This window comes from Aplidium turbinatum, chromosome 17 (genome assembly GCF_918807975.1).
Source record: "Aplidium turbinatum chromosome 17, kaAplTurb1.1, whole genome shotgun sequence".
NCBI classification, from domain to species: Eukaryota; Metazoa; Chordata; class Ascidiacea; order Aplousobranchia; family Polyclinidae; genus Aplidium; species Aplidium turbinatum.
The window spans coordinates 5024957-5048266 of NC_137488.1; the positions used below are offsets into that span (position 1 = coordinate 5024957).

The window sequence follows — 23310 nt, forward strand, 5'->3', positions numbered from 1 at the left end:
ATATGAGATAGATTAGCTTTGATCTTGAACACATGCTTTCAGAAAGCCGCAAATGAAAAACCAATCATTGTACGACACCTAGTGGTAATCTAAACGTGCGGCACTCGGCAATTTCCGGGATAGATCGTTTGCCTTGTCACTTATCGTGACGCATTGAAGGTCATTTATAAACAAGAAGTTGGAATGAAAACATTAAATACAACAAACGTGAGCCCGACATGGGTTGGGTTTTGTTTTTATATTAACTTAATACGGCTTGAAACCGGATAAATCCGGTGTCAACTGGTTTAAGTGTACTCTATCTATATTATGGTCTGAAATCGTCAATAAAATTGCGGTTTAGCTTCACTTTTATCGGTTTCGCAAATCAAAGTATCGAAAAGAACTTACAACGTGACCAGGCTCAACTCTATTCATTCACACTTTTTGTACACTTTGAACCCACACCTCTTCTTTGGATAAATTTAGGGTAATGCGTGTTCGCACAAAATAAGACTAATTCTATATTTAAAAGGACATGTTATGATAAAGCATGAAAAATTAAAAACATCAAGCATTTTAATGTAACCATATCAAAAGGTGTAAAACCTTTAACGCACACTCTTTTAAATAGAAACGTGATCACTTTATGCAGAAATTGTAGGATCACCCGCAGCCTACAAACCACAGATATACGCTATAGCCTACCAGACGTTAAACGGTGCTATCACAGTGCCAAACAGACTTTAAGTAGTGGCTCCAAGACGGTAGAAGTCGGAAAACTTTTCCTTTCACCCCAATATAGTAAAAGGCAATTTTTTTTTTCGCTTTATTACATGTGAGGTATATGTCCAATCGTGAGAGGAACCATATATTTTACATAGGCCTAAGTGAAAAATTATTGCCTTTGTTTTCTTGTTAAATTAGCTGTGGCTTTAGTGACATTGATTTTACAAACTGAAAAATAAGAAAAACGCGCCTTCACAAAGTAAAAGCCGTATCTGCCGCTTAATGTGAAAAAGTTTAAAAATTTTACTGAAAAAGGTATTTTAAAGTCTTATTGCGAAATATGCTCTTTCATAAGAGACGATAATGTGAGGTTGGCTGTGCTAGATACAGTAAAGCAAAAACATCATTCTGTTACTTGCCTTGTTCAATTGTGTTAACTGCCTGGTAATTAAAGATATTTTTGATAATTAACTATTGGTTCACAAGAACGTGTTGTGTCTTGCAAAGAGCTTTAGGTTACAAGAAAACTTTGGGACAATTTTCCAGCCAAGGTAGGAAATTGTGAAGAAGCCGTGGAAAAACATTCGATTGCAGCCTATTGCATTTAAGTCTATCGGAAAAAATGGTGCATCTTTTCTCACCACGTCACACGAACTTGAAAAATGTGGCACATTACCAAGAGATGTTAAAAAGCTAACGCCATTCTGTGGTTATTGGGTTAAAATTAGTCCCTGCAAGACGTCTATGATGAATTACTAGTCCGATTCGTAACGGTTTTCTAAGAGCATAGGTGCAATGATGCATCTTAGTCACAAGTGGAATGTGATACAAGAACATACATAACGTTTGTAACGTTTTGATATTGTTAAAAAAATTAGGGCTTATAGTTCTGTTTTAGGCTTATGCTATTCCTTTTTCTTGATCTTCGCAGGCTTGGAAGAGTAGAGTCCCGGCATGTTGAAGTGTACGTTGTCTGAAAAATATTCCATCCACTTAGTGCCGTTAAAATCCAATCAACCGTTCACTGAAGAACTGTCCTAGATTCTCTTTGCTTCTGCATATCCTGATAGTTGAACCATAGTTTTTCAATCTTCCCATTTTTCTGTTTCCCTAAACTGAGCGTTTTTCCAACTGCACCATTGGAACAAACTTTACATCTTGGGAGCTTGCTAGAATACAAAATGTAAATAACCAATATGCATTTTTAATTGTTTATTAAAGCACATTTACACTTGACCTGATCAGAAAAGAACTTGTCTGAACAAACATTTACACAATTGTTGCTTTTAGCAAAGTAAAAATAACGATATCGGCCTACATGACTTTCAGTCATTTATTTGGCATTGTTTTTGGTCGATGCTGGTACTTGAGCATTGTACTAATTTTATCTAATTTTCTTCCTGCGAGCCAGTGTTGCAGTAACTCCGAAGGCGCCTGCAGAACTTTGTCGAGAATCAGTGATATCCCATCAGTCATCCCAACGGTCAATATGATATGAGCTGGGATTGACATCACAAGAAGGCAGAGCTTTTCCTGTGAAGTCAATGGTTGATTAGTCAGGCCGAGTTTTGCTGATGCGGTTACGTGGGACTAAACGCCAATATTAAGTTTTTAGAAGTCCCGGTCAATATCTATGGTGGATATTAGACTCAATAAATGCTCATGATGCTTTTGTGTTAAATTGCGCAACTCCTGAAGCATTTTGAAAGTATGTTTTCTCTACACATTTAGGTCTGTTTAGTATAACACTACAGTGATAAGAAACCTAACATGATATATATAGGCAACCCATCAACCATATATTTCCACACCGGCAATCAATGCGATCTTGTTTTATATAGAGAGTTTCATTGCAACCGCATTGCAACCAAGTTTAAATCATCCATTTGCATTGCAATTGCATTGCAACCAAGTTTAAATCATCCATACGTTGCTTGCAGTGAAAGGTACATATGTCAATTTGATATCAGTTGGCAGTGTTGACAAGCAAGACAGGCTATTAACATATAATTACTTTAAAAAATTAAAAACTGAAATAGTAGGGCCCTTTAGACAACTTGCTTTTCTTAAGCTGTTGTCAACATGAATACAGCAGAAGCTGAGACTACAGTACTGGCACTGTTGATTTCTCAACCACTTTAGTTATTGAAACTCCATCAGTTAGGCTGTGAGTTTTTAGCCTATTGCAAAGTGACCATCTTATTGACAAATTAGTGATTTCCCTTGAAATCGCAGATCAAAAACTAAATCAAATTCTATTGTTAATTAATATTACTGTGTGTGTTACCCTGTCTACCTTGGTTTATCTTAAATTATACTAACTTCTACAAGGCTTACTCCTGTGTGGTAATAAACAGTGCACTCTAGAAGAGATAAGGTTAGAACATCGCCCCTTCTGAGCTATAGGAGTGGTACATCGGTAGTGCTTAGCGAACACTATCCGACCACAAGAACCCCCCCTACGCCAAAAGTGCATTTGCAAAAATTACCGTAGAGCCATTGGTAGCTGGTAGGATACAATAGGCCTTTACTCAGTGGATCATCACTACACGTTGCGCCTATACCATGCACTTCGTACTGCACCAAGGCCAAACTATAAGTAGCAGTTGTCTTATTTTTATTCTTTTTTAATCAAGCAAATTTTGAAAATTAGACTTTATTTCTCTTTCTTCTGCTTGTTTGCTATATTTTAAAATTGTTGTAAAGATATTGCGAAAGTGCCAAATTTTAAAACAGATTATCGCATTGTGATTTTACGTTTGCGTTTTGTTACTTCTACTTTCTTCCAAACCTCTGCTACCCTTGCTTTCGTTGTGATGGTCAGAAACAATCAATCAATCAAACCGAAGATTTTTGATGAGCAATAAGTATAAAATACCTTGTTCTAGGGCACAGCGGACAAAACCGCAGCCTACAAAAAATAAAAGAAATTTTTGTTTTCAACCCAGATTATCAACTTTCTTGTTATTTGGTATGGATCAAATAGTATCAATCTAATTTTTTCACCTTCACTAGTGGTATAGATCGTTCATCTTCATATTGAAACCTGGCCACCTTTTGCAATAGGTTTGTAACCTCTTCGTTTTGTCCTTCTGTCTCATTGTTAGCTTCCGTCCTGAGGTCCACATACCTGAGTAAACAGCTTTCACGTTGGTATGCTCCATCAATATGAACGAGTGAATTTTCTGCTTTACTTAAATATAAATCATCCAGTGCCAATTGAGCTTGTTTTCATGAAATAGGCTACTGCATATTCTACTCAAGGAATAAACGCGTTACCATTGACCAAAACAAGAGATGAAGGCGACGGATATGAAATTGCTGAGATGTTTATTTTTGTAGCTGAAAAAAACTAAACGGAATCAGACATAAGCAAGGTGGTTAAGAACCTATTGCAAGCTGTCTAATTGCAAAGAAGAAATTGAGGTGAGAACATGAAATGAAGAAAAACACGGGGAAAGGATCAACATCCACCAGTTAACATATTGCTGAAGACGACATTGTAATCGATAGAAATCTATGAATTTGACCATTAAGAAGCTAAAACTTGTGACTACTTCGTAAACTCGATTAAACTCCACCGACTTTGCAGTCTTGGCTCTGCTATCAAACTTAGATAACTAACGAAATGAGATGACACTATATAAACTACTTCACGTAACTCTACCTCAGTAAACTAAAGCAATTGTATATTATAGCTATGGCTCTTATGATAGGTCTACACTGAGAATGTAACTTTTAATTAATTAGAACATTAAAACTTTTCGGCAATTACCACTTGAGAGGTTTAGCTGAGCTGTCTTTTCTGTCTCTTGCTTTTAGTTTAGCCTCCATTCTCATTTTTTCTAAAGAAACTCCTTGGATTGGTCCAAGGTTGATCGTTTGAAACTTGTACTTGATCAACTTGTATTGTTCCCTGATGAACGTACAATCAATTTGATTCTCCCTCTTACTTTGTTTAAGTCTATTCAATGAATCAGCAATGCGTGCTTTCGTATAATGCCGCATCGGATCTCTGTCACAGATGGCCCTATGCGTTGCTCAGTACTTTTTACAATAATGCTGCAATGGTTAATTTCGGAATTGCGGGAAAATGTCGTTTACAGATAACTTCTTTATTCATTCTAATATTAACCATAAACGTTTATTCACCTCTCAGAAAACTGCAAAAACTCTTTTTTGACAAATTAAATTACCAAAAACTTTTCAAATTACAGATTACGTATAATTTTACAAAAAACTATGGAATGTGTTGTGAGGTCTTACATTCGTTGTCTGTTGCATTCGTCGCTTGCGTCTTTCGACAACTTCTTTTGAAGCTTTATAAAGTCAGTTCGCATGTCTTCTAGAATATCCTCTGCCGTTCTTTTAGCGGCACTACAAACAATAGAATATTATTACCTCAATTTTCAAAATTTACTTTTAAAAAATAGTAAAATAACAACGCTATTTTACTACTAGGGTTGTTCAAAAAGATCCTATTGGTTAAAATGAAAGGAACATATGCCTCATCAAAGCTGGTCCAAGTGAAACAAAGTATAGGCTAAAGCTATTTCAAAAATAATTCCTAACAAAAACAAGGAAAAAAAATCTGTATCAAAACAAAATGAAATATTTCCAGTTGTTCAATACTTTTAACGTACCAGCCTACAAGAAGGACTGACGAGTCTATATGCAAAAAAAAAAAAAAACTTTAAACTACTTTCATTCAAAATTAGATAAATTTGTAATTTATATTTTAATTGAATGTAACTTATTACATTTTTTCATGTAATTGTAATTAAAGCATTTCTGTTTTGTGTAATTGTTGTGTAATTGAGACAGGCATGACATTACATAATGACGTCATTCCTCCATCACAATTGCTTGGCTAACTAAAGAAGAACGAGATGATATGAGGTATGACGTGATATGACGCAATGATACGACGTATGACGAGATGATATGAGCAAGAGAAAATGTAAATACAAACAAAATTTTGGAATGGCACAAAGGGCTCGAAATCTTTCCAGGAAGCATGTAGTGGAACTAGAAGAAAGCATCGCATACTTTTTTGGAGTCCGCTAACCAAAAAAGCTTGGGTGAGGCTCAATCGCATGCGCGCTGCCGTCACAATGTTCCGTTCTAGCATGCACAAATGGAGGATGGCACCATTAGCGATCTGTGAGTGCGGTAAGGAGGAACAAACCGCAGACTACAAGATCAACTGCACCATCCATCGCATCACAAATAGTGTGCACGATCTGAGTGAAGTGGATGACCAATCAGTATAATTCCCCACATCTGTCACGACGTTCATCCATTCCGTTAGCTCAGTGGTTACGCTTCCGCCTCAAGATCACGCGGCGCTGGTTTGATTTTCGGGGTGTGCGCTTGAGCAACGCATTTCAGGACTGCTCTCCATTCAGCGGCACCGAGTGAATGAAATAATTCCCCGCAACAACACTTCAACAATCGGAAACTTCACTCTGCCAATCTCGGTAACCGGCCCTGCGCCAAGAGCCTCCACAAGTCTGCGAAAGTATCAGAAATAACCTATCAAGGCTTTGTCAGTCCGAGGATAAAGTTTCAAAACCAACCAACCAAAGTCAAACTCGAGTCACCGTAAGGTTAATAATCAAGGCTATGTGGTCAGTCAATGAACAATACGCGATAGTGAAAAGCGCACTTTACACTATCACAAAATGAAAAGTGAAAGGCGCATTTTACACTATATCACAAAATGAATAAATGGCGTAGTTTGCATGAAATCAGTAATCACATCTACTGTACACGTTTTTTGCATTTAAGAACTTACATCCCTTTGATGTTAATTCTTCTTTTTTCGAACAGAATTTTTTCAGCTTGGGGAACAAACATCCACGGAGGTTGCATCCCTTCTGGTACCGTCACTTGAGTTAATGTATCACGTCTCCTGAATAACGACAGCTTTCAAGTGCACATATAAAATAAATTAAAATTATCGCTGAAAAAAAAGCAGGTAACCAGTGAAAGTCTATACAAGAGAAAAGTGTAGCTTTTAAATTGAAGGACTGTGTTGAATTCTCCTTTCGTAAGAAAAAAAATATCGGAAACAGAAGTATGTTATTCGCATATAAACACACAAACCTAAGCAGCAACACGGTATTTATCATGTTACAAAAAAAAAACTCCTATGGTTTTTATGGTCAACTCATTCATATTATGTCGCTTTTATCTAGCCTATACTTGTAAACTGTTTTTTCATGAAGCTAAAATCAAAGATTATCACAATCTAAAAAACAAAAAAATTCGCTTTTATCCTGGGCAACATACAAAAACGAGGCTTAGTTCTGGATGCAAATCATTTGTCAAGGAGAAAAGATACGGCCAATACATTGCTCGAGTCCAACGACGTTCCATCAGCACTTTGAAGTACTTATTGATACACAATCTGTAGTTCTATCTTCAAGCTACCGAATGGAGTGGAGGGTCTGCGTCTTACATGATGAAACCAAAGATCGGCTGCTCTCTAGTAGCTTTACAGGGTAGTCCGAGAGCATTGTGATCTGGGGTGGTAAAAGAAAAGACCTCGGCCGCAGAGGCTTAGACAATGAAAAATCTGTACTTTACATATTACTAAAAATAACTATGTAGTTTTCGTTTACCTTATCTTAATTCTTTGACTGCCCAGCGAATGTCTGTTGTGTCGTTCTCCTGCCGTCAGCAAGTCTTCCCAAGTTTCAATCTTTGGTCCATATGTATCAAAAGTATGCTTTATGTACTTTGAAATTTGAGCGCCGAATTTTGACCTGTGGCTATATTCGAAACAATATAAATCTCTAACTGCTTTCCCATGCATGCAAAGCAATTAATAAAAGCTTACGACGTTGCAAAGAGACGCTCTGTAAACGAGTAGAAGTAGCAAGCTCATTATCAAATATTGTCGCTGCATCACCTTTGTGAACAAAGCAACGGCAAGTGAAATATCAATACAAAAACACTGGGTTCAACTCTCGGCTGTGCGTTAATATGTCGGTAGCAAGGACGTAGCGATGGGCTTGGAGAAGCAATTGTCTTCGTAAAATTTTATCTTGCCTCCCGCCAAAAAGAGTAAACGAGTTTTTAACGCTATTGCAATGTTTTAATGACGTTGTACTACATGTTGAATGACGTTTTGTAAATTTTTGGATGCATTTAGTAGCTACATCGTTAAACAAACTCCTAATTTCAAATAAAAAAATTTAGTTGCGTCACTGGTCGGAAGGATAACTCAATGAAAGGCCAATTTTCTGAAGAAACTCGCTTTTTACAGTTCAACAAATGTGTGTTTATTACTTTAGTTTGTGTAACAAAAGTAGCCCACAACCGGTGACCACGTAGAATCCAAGAGCTTACACTCTGCTGCTGTTAGTAGTCGGTACGAAAGTGCTTGAGTTTCTCTTTCTTGTCGCCGATGCTGATGAAGGACTCGATCCGGCTTTAGAAGCATCTGCGTTACCTTCCTATGCAAGAATAGTTGTTGAGGCAATAACACATAGAAGTTAAATGCCCCCCTCGGGACTGTTTTTTGTAAACACCCAACAAATTTAAACAAAAAATTATTTGGTCGTTTAATAAGTTGTTTGAAGTTGTTACAACGCTATAATTTCCAATACTGAAAACGAGTACACCCTAAAATTGTTTTAAAAGTTTTGTTCATGCATCAATCGTCATAAGAAACAGACTTTGTTAAATTTTCCATTGACTGGGTGGGATATTGGACAATGGACTACCCCAAAATAGTTCGGTTCATTTAAAGTCTCAATGAAGCTTTGAAATTGAGAATCTCTACTACCCCTAACGTCAGTGTGGTGTTAAGAACCAGACAACAGATTATAAAATCTTTATCTGTCCCGTACTTCCTTCACAACTGATCAAACAGCATTTTCTACAATATTCGAATGAGAGAGTGCAGACTCGACGACCTCCTACGCCTTCAGGGCTACGGTCTTTAGCACTCTCTCATTGGATGCACACTGTCAGTTTTTGTTTTATGTATGTTTCGGCGTTTCGCATCCAAACAAAAATAAAATTACCATCCATCTAAAAAAAAAAAATGACCATTCCCATCAGAATAAAGTAGGCTACAAGACAAATAGTTCAAGTATATGTCCTGTACTTCTCCTAATCTCTTACTTCATACAACGATCATATGTTTTTAAGATTACCTTATTTAACTTTTTATAAGCTAGTTATACGCTGGTTTAATTTGCTGGAGCTACCTACAATTTTTGGCGTGATCCACTAGCACTATTAATATAACATCTAAGAGCACTTTTTACAACATAGTAAAGAGTTTAGGGTTAGGCTTATACGTGAATAACATGGCAGTTTTGCAGCATTGTCTATGTACTGTAGTTACAAAAAGATCACAAAAGGTATGTGGATTGAAATTTATAGCTACAAGAGTACAATGTGTTTGTATTTAAAATTAGAATTCATCTCACCAGTTGAACTCCGACTTCAGACTGTATCCCTGTTTCATCACTGGCAGGATGCTGTGGCGGCTTCCTGCATTCGACGTAAACGCAATGACATTGATTACGCAACAATAGGCTATTAAAAGTTTTGAAGCTTATTGAATCCCTTAAGCAAAAATGAAAGGTCTTTTTCTTTCTGGAAGACATCTCCTTTTAAATCACAATAATTTAAGGACTAAGCGAATAAAGAAACAGTTTTAAAGAAAAGTTGTATGAGTTACCGAGCTGATGTTTTTCTTCAACAGCATTTATGTGAACATTTTAAAAATTAACAAAGTTTGGAAAAAGCTGGGGCAGAATTTTTTATTAACAAATTTCGAACCCGCCCCGATAGCTCAATTGGTTAGCACGTGACTTCTGAAACAAGGAAGTTTCAAGATCAAGCGGTGCTGGTTCGACTCTCGGGGCGTGCACTTGAGCAACGCACGTCAAGGACTGCTCTCTGTCTCCATTCAGCGGCAACTAGTGGATGGAATAATTCCCCAGCAACAACACTTCAACAATCGGACACTTTACTATGTCAATCTCGGAGACAGGGCCTACGTCAGTGATTCAAAACCTCTACAAGTATGCGAAACTGCCAGGATCAAGCTCTACATTCTGCAAGAAGCTTTCCCTGTCCGAGAATAAAGATTCAATCAAATCAAAGTCAGGAAAATTGGTATATCTTAAGACAAAACTCGGTTATTTGGAAAGGAAATAACTTCCGAAGTAAGCATACCACGCTGAAGGTTTCCCATATTCATCCATTGTGATGTCACTTCTCAGCAAATCCTTTACTACTTTGTATGAAAGAGGATGCTAAGAGAGTAGGTAAGTGATCATAAACCTTAATTATTGCAGCATGACAACTTAGCAAGAGAATTTAAAATAATGCTACGTAAAGCATTTTTTACAGTTTTTTCACTATTTTAGACCTTAGAGGTTGTAAGTTACAGGCTGACTGTTTAAATCAGAGAGGGAGCATCAAACATTTAATGCAAACATGTAGAAAAGTTGGTAAGGTACTCCTTGGGAAACCGGTTGGATCAATAATAATTATGGTGTTAGAAACAAAGTATTTCATAAAGTAAATTTCGTTTGGTGACGGGGCAAAGTTTCTTTGAAGAGTTGATTGATGATAGGCTACAGAACTTAAAAAGAGCGAATAGAAGGTTGCTCATAGCTCGAAGCTGCAGCTTTTCGTTTGACTCTCTTCGTTAATTTGAATTACTCTGCGCAACCAAAATTTACATCTCGTTTTTTTATTATCCTCCTACTATAAATACTTCAATAAACTTAGGATTATTTTGTTCTGACGACAGCTCATGAAGTAAATCAGACAAAAGCCTGCAGCTTCGAGCCATGAGCAACCTTCTACTAGCTATTTTAAAGTGCCCCTGAGCCCTGACAGGTTGGATCCAAGTATAATAACTTTTTAAAGCATTTCCTAGCGCAGAATTACACTTAGCGAACTTTTTAATCTTAACCTCGAAGCTCGACTGGTTAGGGCGTAATTTAATCAAACGACTACTCCGCAGCGCCACCACAGGCGAAACTCCATATTTCACTGGTCTGGGACGACTTTGGTGGTATTACGTCATCCTAAGTGGACGTCGTTAGCAACGGATAAAACAAACGCTTCCTAGATGTAATTGGTGGATCACAGTTTGGTCGGAGTTGGTACAAGCGATTGCTTTTTTCGAAGATTTATTGTTTTTTGCAGTTTTATAAAACTGCACTGGATACGTTCCTACAAAACCTAAAATATACTTTAAGTGAAAAATGAAGAAATCGTACGAATCATCATTCATATTTAATTCATCATCACTATTCAAAAATAAATAAAAGTTCTCTCTCTCTCTCATAATGTGCCTTCAGTTGGCCATTCAAATCCTGTGTAACGGCCATCTGGATCTGGAAAATAGTTTCGGATTCGCCAAACAATGCATGACGGCATCACAATCCGATCGTTGCTTCTGAGAGCATCACCTTGTAGTATACACTCCAACACATGCCTGTAGGCATTTTTACTTGAGTGGTATTAACAAAATCATCTTCAATGAAGTGAACATATACGACTAGTTTTGTATGGCCCATCCCACTTTCGAACACTTGAAGAAAACTTTGACCATTTTCTTCTCAGTACCTTGTTTTGTGGGAAAAGAAAGCACACGGTCTTTGTCACTGACAATGTCACATAAACAGCAATTTGTAGGCATTGCCTCAACCATAAATTAAAGGTACTGTTTGTGAGATACTGTTGTTACACTGCAAATGGCTATAGCCAGATTAGGACAAATAAAAAAGTATGAAAATTGTAGCCCTATGAAACTGCAATTTCAATTGAATTGAGATGCTGTTTGATAAAAGTAAACTCAACCTATTTGATCGAAACCTGGTAGTAATAATAAGTTCACTTTTTCATTTCGGTAATTCTTAATTTGCACATGCTTTAGACCAGTGGTTCTCAATGGGGGCGGTACCGCCCCCCAGGGGGCGTTTTGATTTTTCAGGGGGGCGGTATGATTACCTCGGCTTAAGGGAGGCGTTTTGATTATTAGGAGGCATTCTGGTTTAAACCATCTACCGCCCAGCATAACGATTTCATCAAAGAGCTCGTATCTTCGCGGTAGCATTTCCTACCTTATACCTGGTGGAAAAGGGATTCATCTGTGTTGTTCTGCTACATACCAAACAGCAAAACCCACTTGACATATCCATAAGAGGTGATCTTCGAATGTTTTTCACTGGCTTACACTGGATGTGAAGAAAATGACACTTTCTCACCAAGCCCAAGGTTCACACTCGTACCAGTAGGCCTATAGCCTACTGTTTTCATGCTCGCAAATAGGCCTATATATTTGCAAATATATCAATTATAATTACTAGTCTCTAAAATCCTTACAGCCTTTTTTACCCTAACAGGGGGATCATCAAAAAGTCCTTACCGTATTCTAATAGAAATAGAATTCTATTTGAACAAGGTCCTTCTGATGATCCCCCTTTTAGGGTAAAACAGGCTGTAGCCTAAGGGTTTTAGAGACTGGTAACTGGTCTAAATTTGATGTTATTCACTCTGCTTGGCTTTTTTCTTGGCATTGAGCACTTTTTGTAGTATTAATAGTATTTTTTTCTCTTTTCTTAATTAATCGTTTTTGTTGGGGGGGGGGCGGTAAAATTTTGCCAGTTCATGAAGGGGGCGTTGGGCCAAAAAAGGTTGAGAAACACTGCTTTAGACCAACAGAGCCCCACACATTCACGTTTTGCAGTAGCCGTACCATACTTTACCAAGTCATCACAGAGAAAGAATGTATCCTTCCCGCTTACTGTGACGTCACAGTGGTGTTGCCGTTTTTATTTTCGCAATTGAATGAGTGCCAGATTCGCCGATATCAACGAAAGTTTCCAAGCGTGTAACTTAGTAGCCTGTTGATATTTTTTACGATTTGCTGGTCAGGGAAGTTTGTTAGTGTCATCTTTTTGGTATCTTAGGTAAATTTAGCGAATTTATTTACCTGTCAGAGGCACTTTAAAGTTTCTTTGCTTTGGTATCTTTCGAATTAATTTCTTTAGTGAAGAATTTTGTTTCCACAAATGCATACATATAGGCTTCGTTTCGAACATCACTATTCATGGGCTCACTTAAGAGTTAAATTTTGATCAACTAAATCTTTTAGAATTAGATAAAACGTTGGGTAAGTTAATGTGTGATGCACATCGAGGCTACTCAAGAACGCATGAAAAACTTACAGTTAGTTTTAGTAGTTTTGTCTTCATGTTGAAGAAAGCACAAAACAAAGAATTGATGGCCTGCAGCTTAGCTTTCAGGTAGCTTAGTCGAAGTTCTTTCCGCCATCTTAACATTGAATCTTTGTTATCAATATTGACCTATTAGCAACTGTTTTATGTTTTGTTAAATGCTGATAGCAACAGCACGACAGATATAGATACAAACGATAGGTAGGCTATAACTGTGCCGTGTAAAAACATCCATTTTGCATATTAGTCTATGAAAATAATAAAACTACAGGTTGTATCTAGAAAGGAGCGTTCTTCCTGGCGGTCAACACAAGGATATTTACTAGAAGAGCGAGCAGTTGCGATTCGCAAACCACAACGATGTAGCTTCCACGCCAGCCATTAAGACTATCTAGTCAACTAAATGTTGACTAAAAGCATCTAAAAGCAAGCACAGCGGTCAGTCCCATTGCGGCCCTATTTACAATTATAATATATATTATTGTTTTTAAGCTTAGTCGACAACAGGTTCGACATATCTTTGGGCAAGTCAATAAAATTGCGCATATTTAGGAATGTTTTTGTTGTGCCTCCCTCCTCTTAAAATGTTTTGGTACCGCACGGCTAAAGACGCACGCCTAATCGTATGCATAAAGGCCTAGGCTACTTTCTTAACTAAAGCCTACATGCTCAGACTAAGCAAATGTAGAAGAAAAGCATTTTAACCAAAAACCACCTACTTCATCAAAAGAATTTCGTTTTCTTCAAGATCGCGGATATCATTTCCAAGCAGAGGCTTTTGAAGTTTAGTGATTATTCCAGCTAACTTAGATCCTTTTTTGTTTTTATGATACAAGCGAGCCAACCCAGTCGGAAAGCCATGCTCATTGATGTCTGGCAAAGATAAGTATAAAGATAAGATAAAAGTAATCCTATATGATTTATGAGAGATTGACAGCTATATCATTGTGCTCATAGATTGGCTTAGGGCCTTTTTTGCACATTTAATGTGTAGTTTGATTGTCGACCTAAGTTTACATTAAAAAAAAACTGTGTGATAAAACTGATCAGAAAACAATGATAAGATTCTTGCGGATTATATTTAGGTAAAGATTTATGAGAAGATTTTGCTGCAAGAAGTCAGAGAAAATGAGATAAATCCAAACGCTATATCCAAATACGTTTGGCGAGCTTTTTGGTTGAATTTCAGGCGCTTAAGAAATATTCCGTGCCTCAACTCATTCTTTAGCCCAATGTAAATCTGCAACATTTAGGTGACAATGTAATGTTTACTTTTCGGACTGAATCAATATCTGTAGCACTTGACACTACCCTACTTAGATAAAAACAAAATTTCCCGGAGGTTGAAGATTTTAAGATTCAGTTGACGGAAGAGCAAGGAAGCCAATCTTAGTATTCATCTTCAGGCATGCCTTAAGGGGCACATGCTCTAACCGGCGCTCTTTTGAATGTCGAACTATAGGCTCTCACCACGATTAACAAACATAAAATGGTTTAGTGACGCTATAGTGTATTTGGTAAGCCACAATCTAACACATAAAGACTACTCAAAATTTTATCAAAAACAAATTAATGAAATCATTGACACCTTTCTGTCGTCATCAAACATGGTTTTTGTTACGCTTGTTTAACTGAGATTTTTCAGCCAAACTTTAACTCCAACAATCACTTTAATTGCAACCATCATGCTGCTAGTGAAAGCGAAACTCAATCTATTGTTTAACTCCAACGTTTATAGTCAATATAGGCCTAGTCAAAAGAAGCATTATTGGGCATTCAATTGCGTTAAAAGCGAATAAAACAGGGTGAAATGTGTCACAACTTTCTGGAGGGTAACCCCTTGCAATTAGCCTACACCCCATAAACACGTTTAGCTTCTTCGGAATTCAACTTGTATGCTACACTGTTGTCCATTTTTTAGTTTGACGTGGTTATCGTTTAACAGTTTTGTTTCATCAGCCCACCCCACACATTTTTTAGACCCGCCACTGCTCTAAACTGCTAACATCTTTATTGAGTTCCATTAAGGATAGGGGATCTCCTGACTGCGAAGCAGCAGGCCAGCGATTCTCCATCAAGTATCAGTTCAGAGTTCAGTGCTTTTTATTAAAAATGGATGGAGAATCATAAATAATAATAATACTAATCATAAATAATTGCCGTAAATAGGGCTCTGCTGATTCTCCATCCATTTTTAATAAAAAATACTGAACTGCTAACATCTTATTGGCATACCCTACCTCCTTGTTTATGACTACCGATAATCTTCCCTATTGACCGAAGGATAGTCCAATTCCTTCCTTGTGGTGCTTGCATCTTCATTGAGGCGGCATCACTTTTCTTCGCTTCTCCAATATCATCGACATCTATTTCACTTTCCTAATCAAGGAACAGACAGAATAGCGTTGACGCTACGCAGTTATTACCAAGTCTTCGTAAAGTATAAACAATTAAGCGAAAAATTGGTTTATTCCAGGAAAATGACAAGTCAACGTTTAAAATTGAACACAAGTTGGAAAAGAATAAACCAGCTAGTCACGCATACCTTTTTAAATAAATATCCTCCCAAAGTTTGCTTCGCAAGCACTCCCTTTTTCATATCGATTACTTCATCAATTCGGCACTTTATCGCTCCATAACCAGCTGTCGCTTCAAGAGGATCAAGTACGCAAATATCAGCAGGATCGCGGGATTGGAGCCTTCTCTGTTGAGACGGGGGCTTTCGAAAGGGTGGTTGTTTGGATTCTGGAACATCTTGCTGTCTTTTTGGGATCTGTTATAGTTGATATTTTGTTTATTTTATGTAGCCTACGGTACCACATTGCCAGTGTCACGGCAACCAGAGCCTGTAGTTTAGGCTAGTCTATTCCTCCGTCACCCCAAGCAGATCTCTTCCGTTTCTGGTAAAAAAGGTAAAGGTGGTCCCATACTTGATTCAAGTGTTTGGTATGAGAAGATAAGGTTCTGATTGTACTAAGCCTTCGGCACTGAGACTAGGGTGGCCAGTTCCTTTCTCTCGGATGCCTTTCCTTGCAGCAATTATGCCCACCCAATACGTAGAGGTGAGCGGTGTTTTCAACAACCAGCTTCGTCGTATGAGCTGTTCTTCCGGACTATATGTATGGGCATGATGTCATCAGCCACTCGACAGAATAAACTAGCTCTCTAAAAAACAACCAGCTGAAACAACCAGATTGCAAAATTGGAAAGCCAACGCCTTATCCGTTGCGCCATCCCTCCGTTTATGGTATTGAGTTTGAAATTGATTGATTTTTACTTTCGTGTTGTAATCAATCAGCTTTCCATACCACATTCCCCCGAATTATTTTCCTGTATTTCAAAAAATTTTAAATTCAGGCCATCTTTTACTTTTAACATTCGAATATAAAATCTAAAAAAAAAATAAAAAAAATGTTGGTTGTTATAGCAACAGCGAAATGTTGCCATTTGGCAACATTGGGAAGAAATGGTATGGATATCTGTAATATTTCACAAAAACACTTTATAATTTCTGAAAGAAATTTCAATGTTTCTGTGTATTGCATGTTGAGAAATTAAACATAAACGCATATAACCGCAGTACCAGTGATGTCTTGCGTCAAAGGGTGTCCCGTTGACCAAAATCACTTGGTGTGAAAGGCCAAAAAGCAGTTGTTTCAAAGCAGAGTCCACGCGGCATTGGCTCCACTGCACCCTGGTGTAGCTTGATGACCACTGGCCAGTATCTGCACCGCATTCTTTTTGCGCCAGAAAGAGGCCAGTGGTGCAAGCCATCACATTGCACATCTGCAACAGGTAGAGCTTTCTTGGTCTTCTTTGATGAAGATGCGCTTTCATCATTCAGAGATGGTCTTCCACGTTTCATCCTACTCTTTCCTGCCAAAGTTAGAGCAGAAGCGATACTGCTGCGGAAATCTTTTCGTGGAAGATGCCTTGAGTGGCTGCTCTGTGCCAAATGTTTTCGATATAGTAACCACGCATGTAGCACTGCTAGATCTAAGCAATAGTACACGATGCGCATGTACCATTTTTTACTCCGGATGTCTGTGCGATATAAATCCAGCATCATGTCGCACAGATCCACTCCTCCCATGTGTTTATTGTAGCCTACTCCTTGACAGTGTAGGCTATGGCCTTTCTACATCAATCTGCTTCTTCTCAGCAACACTCCAGCGCTTGCATTTGTCTGTTGGATCAACGCTGCAGTATGATGTAATCAAATGGACAGCTTTACTGTCGTACCATTTCACAACGACTCCTTCAGTATCTTCACACTTGTAACCCAGGCTTCCACCTTCGCGTTGTTTCAGTTCTTTGTCGCTCTTGAGTGTGCATCCTTTCAGCCTGTTTGACCGGATAGTGCCAACTGACCATATGGTTTGCTGCTTGAGTAAGCATACCAAATCAACCGAACTGAACCAGTTATCAAAATATAATTTGAAGTTCTGGTCTTCTGGGAGTTTGTTTACAAGCCTCATGACAACATTTCCAGAAACGCCTAAGTTTCCAGGCAACTTCATGGCTTTTCCGGTATAAATCACAAAATCGTAAATCATTCCAGACATGTCTGATCTCGCGAAAACCTTGAAGCCCCAACGATGGAGGCTTATTTTTTTATGTATTGTTTGAGCCTAGAGCGCCTTTTGAAAAGGATCATCTGTTCGTCAAAGACATGGCGTTCTTCGGGCTCAAGCTGTGACATGGCATCACAGTCTATTCAGAAGAGGAGACACTTTGAAAAGTGGATCGTAGTCTGCGTGGTCACGGGTCTTCATGTTATCATTATTATTGAAGTGAATATAGGCTACCTGAGAAGATCTTGAAAGCGATTTCTTGACATTACGTCTGCTATCAAAGGAAAGCGTGAAAAATTGGACCAGTAGCCTACATGGTACAAGCTCTGCATGGAAAAATCCTTGTAAAGAGCAATATCCCAAAGAACTGCTCTATTTCCTTTGCTGATGTACCAATGACTTTTCCATTTTTAGGATGAGCATAGCAGTTCGTTTGCTCTGCAATGTACACCATGCAATCATCATTTAGAAATAATTTAAAATAGCTAACTGCAACGGCGTCAGAATTTCGTCTGATGGACTTGAAAATTCACCTTTGAAAGTAACGTCTGGAAACGTATAGTTTACGGTTGTTTCCTCTATTTGGAGTTTTTTCTGCGTGCTGTTGCTTTGTTTCTCCACGCCCGTTTGACTAGGACTACAACTTGCCGATGCTTGATCTTCTTCCTCATCGACAGAGACAGCCACTTCTTCCATTTCAACTTATGATGACCCAGCAGTTATATCTTGATCTGGATTATAATCCGGGACAACAACATCATCATCACAATACATTTCCTCATCTCCTTCATCGCCATCTTCCACATCTGACTCGATCCCATCAGGGAGCAAAATGTAATTAATTGCATTATCAACTCCAAATCTCTTCGCCCTTTCATATAAAGGTAGCACTAGTAACTGAACAGTAATTTTTGACAGATAAGCTGCAAATAAACAAAGCTAACATCAATACTTAAAGTTTCAGCAAAACACTTACACTCACTTGCCTAACCTCCCATTGTTGCCGATCGGCAACATTGAAAAACAAGTAATTCTAGAAAGCGAAGCACACGAAACGTAAGTGTGCTCTTCCGATTACTATACTGTACCATCACTAATCAACTTGTTCTCAAACAAAATTGCCGAATATAGCCTGTCTATCCTTCACATATTATGATATCACTTACAAATTACAATACTGCACTTTCAGTAGCTTCAACCACCACACTGAACAATAAGGGAGAAAAGCATTACAAAAGTTGATGTTGCCGTTCGGCAACCCTGGGAATGAAAGGGTTAATACCAATAGCTTAAATAAGTCAGTGGGCTAAGGAAAATAAAGGTCTGTGCGTTCTACTTTGACACTGTGTTTAACAAATCTACAGGCCGTCTGTAATTAGCCTACAGCCTAAACTTTTGTTTCTTTTTACAGTAACTTATATATACACTAACTTATATGTCTGTAAAATGCAATAGAATCTAAAACATTGACTCATTTTACAAGGAGCCGGTGGGATGGCGCAGCGGATAAGGCGTTGGCTTTCCAATAATGCAAATCATAACAAACCGTCAGGGTGTAATAAAGTGGGTGAGCGTAATTGCTGAAAAGCGGCCGAGAGTAAGGAACTGGCCACCCTACTCTCGTAAGTGCCGAAGGCTTAGTAGCCTACAACGAGAACCTTATCTTCTCTTCCCCGACACTTGGAATCAAGTATAGGACCACCCACCACCTTGCTCCTTGATATACCTTATAGGGACTAAAGAGCCTATATACAAAAACTTAAAGTATTCCCATGTGGCAGCCTAACTAGTAACTACATAGAAAAGACGAACATGGACTTGAATTTAAATCCAACAGGATTGAACTGAAGCTATTTCAGCAACCAGATTTGAATTTAGACCTGCTAATTTTGATATTAGGCCTCGAAAAAACTATTAAAAATGATCGTTCTTTGTTATAATTACAATGGATTGTTTTCAAATTAGGTTCTGTCTGTAAGGTTTATAAGGTCCTGTAAATTTCTTACTTTTAGACTTATAATATTAGTTTATTGTTGGATTTAACCGGATTTGGATTTTACAATTATTATAATCTGGGTTTGGTTTTGGATTTTAGGTTGAAATCTGGAAGTAAATTCGGATTTTAAATTCTATCTAGTAGGCTACTAGAGCCAACCTCCAACCTTTGATTTTAAATCGTCGGTTACGGATTCCAAAACCAAATCACCAGCATCCAAGTACACAGTTCCAACACTTTGATACGGTTTTGTTTTGTCGGCAAAAAATCCGTGTGATAGATTTCCTTGTCTTCTTTCAAACTTAGTTTTCCAGGCCTTTACTGGATCTTCAATGCAGGTGAGAAAGGTTTGATCATTTCGTGCAGCTGTCTTGGTTGCTCGGTAACTTCTCTCTATGAAAATGACAACACAAGTTATTATTTTGGTAGACCCAGAAGCGATAATTGGCAAACATGTAGCATAATTCTAGCCATTAACGGTGACGGGGTGCAATGCGTTGTTGTTTTCAATCTTTTCTGCACCGTTTATTGAAGGTAGACTACACTTTTTTATGTGAAAATGTCTTTGAATACTGAACAGCTTTTCTTGACCGAAGGTAGCCTACTCCTTAGTTTTTGGGTGCTGGAATCGACTGTTAGGTGGTGTTGAGAAGTAGGCTACTACGTTAACAAATACGTGGCAATGTCCCAGCTAACAAATGTACCTTTATAGGCTACATCCATTCAAATTTTGCAGACGTTGAATCACTAGTTTTCTGATAGGGATCGCAGTAGATTACAGCTTATCAGAGGTGTAAGCTACAGAAGTCGGAGTTTTGGAGTATTTAGGAGTCAGAGTCTCGGGCTTCGGACGAAGTCTGAAATTCTTCGCTAATACAAGAGCCGGAGTCTGATTTTTTACCAGTTGACTTTTGGGTTTTGGCATAGCTACAAATAACCACTTGGTGTAGTTGTTATTTTTGTGTATGCTTACTTCTGCCACCATAGGTGATGTGGTTAGCTATTTCATTTAAAAATATGCTTTTCTTTTCATAACAGGGGATAGGGAAACTGCAGAGCCGTAGCAACAAAGAACGTGGCCCCCTCCGAACATAAGTCCGGGGGCTCTTGCAACGCAGAAACTGGAATGCGGTATTTTAGAAACACTGGCTTCGTCTTCAACCTCACTTGAAGCAGTTCTGGATGCGATTTGTCGCTGCTAGCACCATCCGTTTCATGCGTCTGTACTTTGGATTGCAGCGCAAAATACGTTGACGACTTTGGAATTTTCTCAACTTCCTTCTAGGCATTTTTTACTGCCTTTCGTTTACTAGCTGAGAAGAGCCACCGCTCTTATAAGTTCTCTTGGACATTACAAAGCACGCTTCAATGTTGGAAACGATAAAGAATTAAACAACTAAATTACTTGCTAGCTACTGCTCACTGCTCAGTGCTCACAAACTCGTCTGTACAGTGTACCACACCATCTGAAGTGGGAGGGAAGAGCAATGAAAAGTCAATTGTTACGCAATAATTCCAATAATGACAGATTTTGTTTTGATTCTTTTGAGTAAAGCGAAATTACTACTCCCTCTTTCACCGTGTTGTTGTTAGCTCTTATCTCAGCGAGTAAAAAGCAGATCACGATTTCCGTGACGATTGAAAGAGCTTTGTAGCACAAACAGCAGAATTGGCTTGTTTTAGCTTGTTGGTGGTGGTCTTTGAAAAGTTCTGTAATTAGATGAATATTTTCGCACAGTCGCAGCTCAGCGGTTAAGATCATTCGGGGCCGCCCAAACATTTTATGGGCCCTCATTCCTTGCGGGGCCCCCTCAGGTCGGAGGATACGGAGGGCGCTTGCTACGCCTCTGCGGGAAAGTATAAATGGGCCTAAGTTTTATAGTAGGGTAGATGCGGGACCCATGGGACAGATTTCTTCATTTGTTGATAATGACTCCAACATAGATGTAACGTCTTCCATTTTGTCCTAGTTTGTAGATCTACAGACTTATGAGATATTATGGAAAAACTGGATTATTATTTAAAATATTTAGAGCCTACCGTAGAACTGGAGTTTTGAGCCACAGATTTTGGAGTAGGCGAAGAGTCCAGAAAACCTGACTCAGTACACCTCTGCAGCCTATGTAGAAATGTCCATCATGTATCAACTTCCATCAAATGCCCATGAAAATTAAAAACGCCCACTGGAGTAATCAGGTGTTTAACGATAGTTTCGGGATGCCAAACTATTTCTACCTGCTTGCAGAGGTGCTATGACTTAGAACACGTTGAGAAACGATGATTTAGAAAGACAATAAATAAGGTAACCTAAGTCTGTAAACTTCCAGTCTGAAATAATAGGAAGATTTTAAACTTCTGCTCCCGAGGTTCATATGAAAAAGTAGGCTATAGTTCACACTTCACAGTAAAAGATGTTAAGCTTTTGACAATGATAAACGCCATTACGCTATGGAGGTGCAGATCCACCACAGTGATGCCAGCTGGGATGATTTGTCCTCAATAGTACATTTCGGACATTTTAGATCTGTCATGAAAATAAAATTGCCTTTGGAAAAGTTTTAAAGGTTTGAAAAAGGTTTAACGGATACCTCTAAATATCTGTTATCAGGCAATGTCAATGTTGCACGATGTTTTTCACTAAAAATAGTGTTTATTATATTGAAGTCGATTAGAAATAATAGGAAATCAAAAGGAATCAACCATATCAAAACCTGCAACTGCTAACATTTCCCGCTATTGAGATACAAAACTAGCCCAGTTTGGCTGGTAAAACTTGCAAACCTGGCAACTTTTGAAAGTTACCAGGCATTGTCCAGCATTTTCAAGAATTGGCAAACGTTTTAAAAAGTTGTCGGACCATAATCTTAACCCTAACCCTTAATCGCAACCCAAACCGTAATCCGCAAAACTGGACCGATTATAACAGTGACAATGCGTATTTAAAGGTACCGGGTTTAACACCACAGATTTTTCAGCAAAAAAATATTTTTAGGCAGGTAGGCCTGAAGACCTTTATACAATGATTTTTATACCAAAAACCAACGTTTGTTGAGGGTAAGGCTTTGTTTTTTAGACAAAACTGGGTACTGGTGAGATGGGAAATTTATAGAAAACTGGGAAGTGTTTAGACTTAGAGCATTGTTTGATTTTTGGCAACACTATTTAGTTGGACTTGGCAAAATTAGCGTCTCAGCCTTAAGTAACTCTGACAGTACAAAACTTACGCTAAATCTGCTGATGCCTAACGGAACTTATCTTTTTATCATCACAGCATACTATGCTATATGTGCATAACCTATACCAAGAGGCTACCCTGATAAAAATTACCGTACATCGCTATTGGCAAAAACAATTGTCGTCGTCTATCAACTTACGTATAAATTGTCCTTGTTTTCTTATTGTTTCTCTTATGCATTTTAAAACGTCTTCAGTATGGGCCTCGCTTGGTTGCATGAACGTTGTAATTTTAGCTGACATGTTTGCACGTTTCACAGCAGCTTATTCCGTATGTGCAAGATTGATCCTGCTCAGTGCTCAAGCTGATTTCACTTGTTCTATTGATCCTTTTCTGACATGGGTTGCTTAGCAACACAGTGTGACGTTTGTAATTGTGACTTGTGTGGACAGCAGGGCTGTGGACTGGTGGAGTCAGAAGGATTTTGTCATGTCCGGAGTCGGTGTAGTGTAGTTAAAAAAGGCCGACTGCGACTCCGTTTGACACAACCTAGACTACGAGATAGCCACTTAAATATGACAGTTTCCTGTAAGACACCGTCCACCAATCAGAACGTATGTTTAAGTGACTACCCTC

At 38.3% G+C, this 23310-nt stretch overlaps 1 protein-coding gene across 2 annotated transcripts; it reads right to left on the bottom strand.

Annotated features, from left to right (window-relative positions):
* Nucleotides 1–1916: 1916 nt before the first annotated feature.
* LOC145786525 (uncharacterized) lies at nucleotides 1917–23021 on the bottom strand. Of its 2 annotated transcripts, XM_082598194.1 has the most exons (16): nucleotides 22870–23021; nucleotides 19659–19888; nucleotides 19213–19239; nucleotides 15475–15674; nucleotides 15170–15308; nucleotides 13649–13802; nucleotides 12921–13026; nucleotides 9910–9989; nucleotides 9156–9219; nucleotides 8065–8171; nucleotides 7335–7484; nucleotides 6506–6622; nucleotides 4975–5085; nucleotides 4484–4624; nucleotides 3715–3838; nucleotides 1917–2241 (listed from the first exon to the last, which is right to left on the bottom strand). In XM_082598194.1, the coding sequence occupies exons 1-16, from the start codon at nucleotides 22974–22976 to the stop codon at nucleotides 2038–2040; spliced, it is 2061 nt and encodes a 686-aa protein (XP_082454320.1). In that variant the 5' UTR covers nucleotides 22977–23021; the 3' UTR covers nucleotides 1917–2037. The 2 variants fall into 2 exon arrangements, with proteins under 2 accessions (XP_082454320.1, XP_082454319.1); XM_082598193.1 differs by lacking the exon at nucleotides 19213–19239 and having other exon boundaries at nucleotides 15475–15702; nucleotides 19666–19892; nucleotides 22874–23021.
* Between the last annotated feature and the right edge of the window lie 289 nt (nucleotides 23022–23310).

Excerpts from the sequence above, each read along its gene's own strand:
- LOC145786525 (XM_082598194.1), bottom strand. The coding sequence starts at position 22,976 with ATGTCAGCTAAAATTACAACGTTCATGCAACCAAGCGAGGCCCATACT. Across the intron at positions 6,623-7,334 it reads AGTCAAAGAATTAAGATAAG|GAGACGTGATACATTAACTC; the intron begins GTAAACGAAAAC and ends GTCGTTATTCAG. Across the intron at positions 5,086-6,505 it reads AGAATTAACATCAAAGGGAT|TGCCGCTAAAAGAACGGCAG; the intron begins GTAAGTTCTTAA and ends TATTGTTTGTAG.